This window comes from Sinocyclocheilus grahami, unplaced genomic scaffold, assembly GCF_001515645.1.
Source record: "Sinocyclocheilus grahami isolate Dianchi unplaced genomic scaffold, SAMN03320097.WGS_v1.1 scaffold397.1, whole genome shotgun sequence".
Classification (NCBI taxonomy): Eukaryota; Metazoa; Chordata; class Actinopteri; order Cypriniformes; family Cyprinidae; genus Sinocyclocheilus; species Sinocyclocheilus grahami.
In genome coordinates, this window is record NW_015505576.1 from 676750 (window position 1) to 686481 (window position 9732).

General features: G+C 37.0%; 1 protein-coding gene across 1 annotated transcript; it reads left to right on the plus strand.

Moving 5' to 3' along the window:
- Positions 1 to 1662: 1662 nt before the first annotated feature.
- On the plus strand, positions 1663 to 3795 carry LOC107550415 (proto-oncogene c-Fos-like). Its single transcript, XM_016231684.1, has 4 exons — positions 1663 to 1888; positions 2127 to 2342; positions 2460 to 2567; positions 2672 to 3795. The coding sequence occupies exons 1-4, from the start codon at positions 1775 to 1777 to the stop codon at positions 3305 to 3307; spliced, it is 1074 nt and encodes a 357-aa protein (XP_016087170.1). The 5' UTR covers positions 1663 to 1774; the 3' UTR covers positions 3308 to 3795.
- Positions 3796 to 9732: the final 5937 nt, after the last annotated feature.

Below are 9732 nucleotides of genomic sequence, written 5' to 3' on the forward strand. Positions count from 1 at the left end.
AGTGAATAACCGTAAATTGACATTCCCAGAATTCCCTGCGTTACATTTCAAATTTGATGTTTTTTTGTTGAAATAACTATGTTTCTTCTTAGTTTTTTCTTATCAGTTTTGTATATTAGGGTTGTGTGTTACACCTAATGTTGTTAAATGAATGTTTATTGCATTATTTCAGTTTCATGTGTGTTATCATGATGGTGTTTAGTGTTTGTGGGAATGACTCTGTGCACCTTCTATATATGTTATTATTTATAAGCTGCTTGTGATGGGCTTTGGTTCATCATGTGATTTCTCATCACCCCCTGCATTTGGTGGTTATCAGTGTATTACAAAGGTACAAAACTGATTTCAGTACTTCAGTAGGTTGGTATATCAACATTATATCAGTTAATGAAATTACGGTATTAAACTGTAAATTTAAGTTAAAACCTAAAACGTTGCTACCGTATTTTTACGGTAAAATTCCGGCAACCACAGCTGCCGTTTTTTTACCGTAAATTTTTCAGAAGTTTTTTTACAGTGTATTTAGAATATTCATACCAAAATGATTTATGTACACTGAAAATGTTTTCAATTTATGAATTTATAAATATATTTTAAATATTTTTGTGTATTGTGTACACACACACAGGTTTGTTTTTATGGTTTAAGGGGACTCTGCATAGGCGTAATGGTTTTTATACTGTACAGACCGTATATTCTATTGCCCTACACCAACCCTACCCCTAAACCTACCCCTCACAGGAGACTTTCTGCATTTTTAGATTTTCAAAAAAAACTCATTCTGTATTATTTATAAGCCTTTTGAATTACGGGGACACTGAAAATGTCCTCAAAAATCACCTTCTCGTTGTAATACCTATGTCATACCCATATTATTATACAAATTTGTGTCCTCATAAACATTGTATGCACACACACACACACGATGTATATGCATACACACACGTTTTAATTTACATTTGATGTATATTTGGTCCAGTGACGCAATACTCAAAACGAACTCAGCATTTTATTACAAAGGAATCTCTGCGACAGGAATTCTTCGTGTTTGCTGTATGTTGCTCTTCAGACACGCCTTTCAGGACTCAGAGGCACGAACACAGCCCGAGGCCATTGATGCTCTGTGCTTCGCAGAAAGTATGAAATCTAAGAGCATTAAGTGTCAGGTAAACATCGCTTGAACTTGAACTGTAATTAAAAAAGCAGTTGGAGTTTGAATTAAATTGTTTTGCACGAATTTAATGTAATTACACTTACACAGTTCTGACATTAGAACTGGTAACATAATTGAATACGGCTGTAGTTCATGAAAACAATGAAGTATTCTCGAAGTATCTTTACTTGATGCTTTACACTGCACAGAGTGTTTCCCATCAGCACTCCGCCTCTTCAGGATGTTCTCCATATAAGGCAAATGACGTCGTGGGATACCCTGCCAACGTCATGTATTCCATTTCGTTTTCTTTTAGAATATTCATCTACGAAGGTTTTTGCAAACATGTTGTCATGTATTAAGCTTATACGTTTGTACGAGTAATGTATTGATTACGTATCCAGCAAAACGCGTTTTTATGTTTCTATGCAAACACTGGCAGCGCGTCGCCCCGCCCTCCCTTTGACGTCAGTCACAGACTGCCATATAAACCCCGCGAGCGCTGTGGCTCAGCAGTCAAACTTTCAATACCGACAGAGAGAAGAACAGGGCTTCTGAAACCTCTCTAACGCTCTGGATATATTAGCGCTGGATAGCTCTTGCTTCTCGACATTGGACAGGATGATGTTCACTAGCCTTAACGCCGACTGTGACGCGTCTTCCCGGTGCAGCACGGCGTCGCCGAGCGGCGAGAGCGTCGCGAGCGTCGCGTATTACCCGCTCAGCCAGACTCAGGTATTTATGACAATTATCATGATTCATTTAGAATTATTCAGCATAAGAAATGATTTATTTTGTAGTTTATTTATAGTTTAATGTATAGTGTTCAAAGTATGAGTAATAATAATTTTTTTTAATGTATTACTTGACTATATTATCTATAACATAGGCCTACTATATTTACATTATATATACATTTTTTAATAATATACAATACCTGCCATATATTAATGATTTCTTATTTGCATTTTAGGAGTTCACAGACCTGAGTGTCTCAAGTGCCTCTTTCGTGCCAACCGTAACCGCGATCTCTTCATGCCCGGACCTGCAGTGGATGGTTCAGCCCATGATTTCATCTGTTGCGCCCTCCAACGGCGGAGCTCGATCTTACAACCCAGACCCTTACCCCAAACTGAGGGTCACAGGAACTAAATCCCCCTACTCCAACAAGAGAGTCAGAGTTGAGCAGGTAAACAATGCAATTGAGTTTTTTTTTCTAACGACTGGTCCGCCAGTGCACCTACTGTATCTGTTTATTAGTTCACACAGTTCAGAAAGTAAAATTGCCCTGTTATTGCTTCCACAGATTTCTCCAGAGGAGGAAGAGAAGAAAAGAGTCCGTCGTGAGCGAAATAAGATGGCTGCCGCGAAATGCCGCAACCGAAGACGAGAGCTCACCGATACGCTGCAAGCTGTAAGTGTTTTGCACATCTCAGTGAAAACGCTTCATATAGCATAGTATGAAAGCTAATGTTTAGTGTCTTATCAATCTGACGGTATTTGTTTTCTCTAAAACAGGAAACGGACCAACTTGAGGACGAGAAATCCATCATTCAAAATGACATCACCAACCTGCTCAAAGAGAAAGAGAGGTTAGAGTTCATTCTCGCCGCACACAAACCCATCTGCAGGATCGCCGCCGAGACGTCCGTCAGCTCCGTCTCCCCCATCCCCGCCGCTTCGGCCCCTGAGATCCACAGCGTCACTACCTCCGTGGTCTCCACACCAAACGCACCGGTTACGACCTCTTCCAGCAGCTCGCTGTACTCCAGCACGGCCTCCACCGACAGCTTCAGCTCCACGGTGAAGATCTCAGACCTGGAGCCCACCCTGGAGGAGTCGCTGGAGCTCTTGGCCAAAGTCGAGCTGGAAACGGCTCGCTCGGTCCCCGACGTGGACCTGTCTAGCTCTCTGTATGCTCAAGACTGGGAGCCGCTCTACACGTCTGCTAACAACGACCTGGAGCCCCTTTGCACGCCCGTCGTCACCTGCACCCCGGCCTGCACCACCTATACGTCTTCCTTTATGTTTACCTACCCAGAAAACGACGTCTTCCCCACTTGTGGGCCTGCGCACGGGCATGACCGGCAGGGAAGTGGCAGCAACGACCAATCATCCAACTCCTTGAATTCCTCAACCCTCCTCACTCTTTGAGAATTCACTATAGACGCTAAAAATTTCTATTTTGGACACACAACTTGAAATAAAATGGTATTGCAGGGCTATGGAACTGACTATATCAAGCAATCGTTATTGCTTCCTATATTTATCTGAACCATACATGCCTGCCAAATGTAGCAAGATAAGCATGGATTAACTGATTTTGCATTAATGATCTAGTTAATATTAAGTTAAACTAATAATATAGTTGTTTGTTTTTAGTTTACAGGTGCTAGATTTGAGTTGTTGTATTAGTGTGTTCTGAGCAATAGAAAACTGATATGTTTTGCCTTTATGGTTTATTTCTGAATGTGTAAATTTGTGCTGCCTAACCATTGCATTAAATGGCCTAACGTCCAAGTATGAAGTTTTCTGTGAAAACGTAGTCCGTTTAATTTATGGAATTTATATTTTTGTACTGAAATGTGAACTTGTGAATTGTTTGCAAAACTAGAAACAATAAATATATGTATCAAAAATGATTTGTTTGCGTTCATGTGAGCTCACTGTTTGTTGCTTTATTAGCAAGATTTACTGACGGGACTTAACATGCCTCAAGTACATTATCATTCATTGATTTTTATTAAGCAAGGATGTATTAATTGATCAAAGTTCAGGAAGACTAGCAAGTTTCACAATCTTTCCATGGTTATGTTTTGGCCTGAGAATGAACTATATGATTTAAACCACACCTTAAGGATGGATGAGGCATTAAGATTGCCTATTAATGTTTAAACTATGATCCTGTGTGTTTTTTGGGTGATCACATGTACTAATAAACACCAAATCGTGGCTCTGAATAAATCATAAATGTGTCAAGATTCATCTAAACCAATAACCAGAGCCCTTGCGATTAGTTTGCATTATTTTATCTAGAATATATTGCTGCCCTAAGAAATTACAGCGGAAATGTTGTTCATGTGCGTAAGAGACTGTGACGCAATCACACCATTACGCTTGGGTCACTTCCTTCCCGTTTCACCCTTACCGCGGTTGCACACTTAACAATAAGTGACCTCAAGAACGTGAGGATCTTCTTCCTTTTTAATGCTGATTTACTGTTAAATTCAGTCAGTGGCTATTAAAATTATCAAAAGAAATGAGGAAAAGAAAGATACTGACAAAACAAAATGAAATTCTTATGCAAGACTGAATAAAATGTTAAGCATTGCATTTATAAAGGTAAAGCTCAAAACTACTGCTTTGTATCTCCAACAGCAGACACCGCCAGTCAGTGAGATAGTGGCCCTGACGTGAAATCACATAGTATGCAATAATTCCCTGTCTATTAATACAATTGGCAGACCCCAGAGAGAGGCAGAGACAGAAATAGCAGGTGCACTGCCTTCACCATCAGCATCAACAGCAGTAAAATTAGCACACGGTGACGCCGACCTGCGTCGATGCTGCAGCCCAGGGGAGGAAACAGACAGGCAACGTATGCTGGAGAGCAGAGGGAAAAAAGCTGGAGAAAAGGCAGAGAGAATCCAGGCTAAAGATAGACCATAAATGCGCTGCTCCCTCACTGATAGAGACACACAGTTGGATTGCCACCATTTTCTACATCATCTGGTGGATAATTACCAAACTAAGGCACGAGAAGAGTGCCTGATTATTTAGATGAAGACACATTTATAAAGGCTGTTATAGGGTCACTACTGGATATTGATAGTATAGGCAGACCGGACAACCGGACAACCTTTCACCCAGAGATCATATACAGTAATAAATACGAGAAGCTGTCTGTATAAATCACATGATGCCACACATGATCTAAAGTCCACAAAGCCTTCACTATAAAAAAAGAATCCTTTCATTTTTACAGAAAAAAGACCTGGCAGCTGTTGATGCCAGAAAATACATTAAAAAAATAAATAAATCATTTACAGCACAATCTGTACATTTTACAGTTTAAAATAATTATATAATTTACAAAACATAATTACATTTTAAACCGGTAAATCAAGGCCACACTGCTAATAAAATCGGTTTTGTACCTTTAATATGAACTGACAACCACCATAATAACAAAAGAGAAAGCACAATGAAAAATCTAAGTTCATCACAAATAGCCTTTCCACAAGCTGAGGTAAATACTAATATATAGAAAGTGCACAGGGTCACTAACACAAAAAAATTGCAAAACACCATCATGGTAACACACATGAAACTAAAATTATGAATAAACTTTGAGTAAGCAACATATGTTGTAACATAAAACCCTAATGTAAGAAAACACAATTATTTAAATACCATCAAATGCAAAGTGTCACTCAGGGAATTCTGGGAACGTCAGTTTACATTTAACTATATTTTACTGTAAAATGACATAAAATGTAAATTTGCATCTATTATGAATGTCTGTTTACAGTTTTGACTTTTTTTATTTCCAAAAATGGTATATATATATATATATATATATATAGTTTTTTTTCTACTGAAAACATTCGGGCTTCATTCAATCATCCCATATAACATGCACTCAAATGATCGAAATTAATAAATGAACACACATTTAAAAGTGAGAAATATATACACACATTTAAAATATAATAACGTAACAAACAAGTTTTAAGTGAAATAGATAAAGAAAGTTCTATTTTCATGGCAAGAACAGGGTGAAATCAAGTATACTATAATTTATGTAATTTATGTAAATCTTTTCAAAATCTTTAGGTAGAGACAAATGTGAGAGATCTGGTGTCTCTAAGGAGAAAAAATCTGAGCAGTGTGTGATGATGATGAGGTCTTTTCTAAAACTTTAAAGGAGACAAATATGAGAGTGTTAGAGTTTTTGTCTCAAGAGACAAGTTTGAGAAGCAGGAGACTCAAACTCATTTACAGCACAATCTGTACATTTTACAGTTTAAAATAATTATATAATTTACAAAACATAATTACATTTTAAACCGGTAAATCAAGGCCACACTGCTAATAAAATCGGTTTTGTACCTTTAATATGAACTGACAACCACCATAATAACAAAAGAGAAAGCACAATGAAAAATCTAAGTTCATCACAAATAGCCTTTCCACAAGCTGAGGTAAATACTAATATATAGAAAGTGCACAGGGTCACTAACACAAAAAAATTGCAAAACACCATCATGGTAACACACATGAAACTAAAATTATGAATAAACTTTGAGTAAGCAACATATGTTGTAACATAAAACCCTAATGTAAGAAAACACAATTATTTAAATACCATCAAATGCAAAGTGTCACTCAGGGAATTCTGGGAACGTCAGTTTACATTTAACTATATTTTACTGTAAAATGACATAAAATGTAAATTTGCATCTATTATGAATGTCTGTTTACAGTTTTGACTTTTTTTATTTCCAAAAATGGTATATATATATATATATATATATATAATTAATATAGCATATATACATGAAATGTAAATTTGCATCTATTATGAATGCCTGCTTACTGTAAATCATAAGATGACTTTTTTAGTTGTTTCCAAAAATTGTATATACAGTGGGTACGGAAAGTATTCAGACCCCCTTAAATTTTTCACTCTTTGTTATATTGCAGCCAAGTTTTAAGTGAAATAGATAAAGAAAGTTCTATTTTCATGGCAAGAACAGGGTGAAATCAAGTATACTATAATTTATGTAATTTATGTAAATCTTTTCAAAATCTTTAGGTAGAGACAAATGTGAGAGATCTGGTGTCTCTAAGGAGAAAAAATCTGAGCAGTGTGTGATGATGATGAGGTCTTTTCTAAAACTTTAAAGGAGACAAATATGAGAGTGTTAGAGTTTTTGTCTCAAGAGACAAGTTTGAGAAGCAGGAGACTCAAACAAAAATCTCCATTCGATCTTAAAGTAACCTCATTTCTGTCTAGGAGAAATATTTGAGATCTCACTTTAGATTTTTCTTTCCTCTGGGGTCTCAATAAGAAAATAAATACACTTACACACTGCTTTTAACTTCAGCTGATTGACTGCTTCTGTTAAAGAGTATTTCAGAGTTTGTGTGCCCAGCGCAAGTGGTAAACAGATTTGGCTTGCTGTCTGCTATAGAGAGGCTTAGAGAGGATATTCTACTTGAGCTCTGATTGCCCCTCTATAACAGGCAAAACTGTACAAAAAAGGCGGAGAAGGGGAGGAGGAGGGATGCCAAAAGAACTAACAACAGGAAGAGGCAAGATGCTGGTTTTATACCTTGGTATTAATTGGAAGATTAGATGAGCGTACTCCTCCCGAAATTACGTTTAATAACTTCACTTCTTTACATTAACAACAGGAAGAGGCAAGATGCTGGTTTTATACCTTGGTATTAATTGGAAGATTAGATGGGCGTACTCCTCCCGAAATTACGTTTAATAACTTCACTTCTTTACACTGTTCGAGTCTTTTGCTGGTGCTTGAACACACTTTGTTTATCACAAAAAAGGGCCAAGCAAGTGCACGAAACTGACATGGGTCACTCACGATACAGCACGAGACCAAACGCAACTCCAGCACGTCTCAACACAGATATATGCTAAAATTGTTGGATGTGGCGCCCTACCTAGAAAATGTTCCACTGATTTTGAAATTGATGTGTGAATGGTGCTTTACCGAAAAAAGACGGAATGTTAGAATTAGACAGCCTTACATTGTGTAGTAGACAGTAGCTTATAGTGAAAATTACCCCAAAGCACCACCTAGTGTCCAACCTACTCTAAATCTTATAACCTGTTTAAAAGTGAACAAGGGGTCTACAACATGACAGAACTCTTATTTAGATAGTTTCCATATACTTGTCTAGATAAACTTTGAATAAAGAGAGATTTAGAGCAAGTAAATTTTGTTTATGTGAAATTTAGCTAGCAGCAGGATTAATTAAGCAATTAATTAAGCAAATTAATTAATATTTTTCTACACTCTAAAAAACGTAGGGTTGTTTACTGTACCCAATATCTGGGTTAAACATTTTGAATTGCTTGTTGGGTTATTCTTAAGGTTTAGTGGGTTATTTCTATAATAATGCTTAAAAGTTCATATGATTATGTTTAAAAGTTACATTGACTAAGTGGCTTTATTTATTTATTTATTTTTAAAGCAAAGTATAGGCCTAATTTTTTTTAGGACTTGTACATGCATTTACACGGCACTTACAAATTGCAGAAATGATACTTTTAAATATGAAACTAAAATGACCAGTAAAGATGGCTGCAAGCGACTGTTTTAATAAGTGAGTCGAGTCGCTGAGTCATTTATTCAATCAATTCTTTCAAAATGACTGATTCATTCAATCAGGAACGAAGACCTGACCATGCTAACCAAACTGTTCATATAATCACTCTACATGCGTGTGTGTCCTAGGAAGACTGCATATAAATCTATAATTAATATCTATATTTGTTGCTTCACAGTGACAGTGCTTCAGCCCCCTTAGCCCACTCATTAGTGCCGTCCCTGCTAATAACTAAATAACATGATTTTACTGGAGCATATTTACAGTTGTTTAGAGTTAAAATACAATTTTTATAGTGTTGGCTTTAAAGCAAGGACCTATTAGGACCTCTGATTTTCAGTATTAAAATAATTATCCAAACAAATGCAGGTCTGACTTTTTAATTGGTCTGTTATGACCAAATCTCCAAAGTTACCCGAGCAGGTTGATAATATTGTGTCAATGACAAGACATCTCACAAGGAGACCAAAAATATAGTGCAACAAAATATGACAATATAAATATGCTATATTTTCAGGGGTATTTGTACCTTAAAGGGTTCATATGATGTTGCTAAAAAGAACATTATTTGGTGTATTTGGTGTAATGAAATGTGTTTATGCGGTTTAAGGTTCAAAACACATTATTTTCCACATACTGTACATTATTGTTTCTCCTCTATGCCCTGCCTTTCTGAAACGCATAGATTTTTACAAAGCTCATCAGTCTGAAAAGCGAGGTGAGCTGTGATTGGCCAGCTATCCAGTGCGTTGTGATTGGCCGAATACCTCAAGCATGTGACGGAAATGTTACGCCCCTTACCATACTGTGATGCCCTGTCTGGCCGGAGCGACGAGACAAAAACTTTAAAACCCATTATAAACGAGGCATTTGTTGCATCCAGTGGGGACATAATTATGGATTATAATGACTTATACTGTCTTTTTACGCGTTGCGCTGCATCGCGCTGCGTAAACATAAAACCAAGTCTGCATTTGTGATCGGAGAAATGACAAACAACAAGTGCTACTCTACACTGCCCAAAACTCACATTTGAATCATCAGTGGCAAATCCTTTAAATATAAAAAAACGTACTTACAGTCTGTGAGTCTGAACAGCCGGCATTGTAGTCTACTCTACCAGGATCAGGAAACAGTCCTCCATAAAATGTGCTGCTCACATCTGAATATTTGGGTTGAACTGTTCTGGAACAGTGTTGTAAATACAACTTAACCACTGATTT

Excerpts from the sequence above, each read along its gene's own strand:
- LOC107550415 (XM_016231684.1), top strand. The coding sequence starts at position 1,775 with ATGATGTTCACTAGCCTTAACGCCGACTGTGACGCGTCTTCCCGGTGC. Across the intron at positions 1,889-2,126 it reads ACCCGCTCAGCCAGACTCAG|GAGTTCACAGACCTGAGTGT; the intron begins GTATTTATGACA and ends TTTGCATTTTAG. Across the intron at positions 2,568-2,671 it reads TCACCGATACGCTGCAAGCT|GAAACGGACCAACTTGAGGA; the intron begins GTAAGTGTTTTG and ends TCTCTAAAACAG.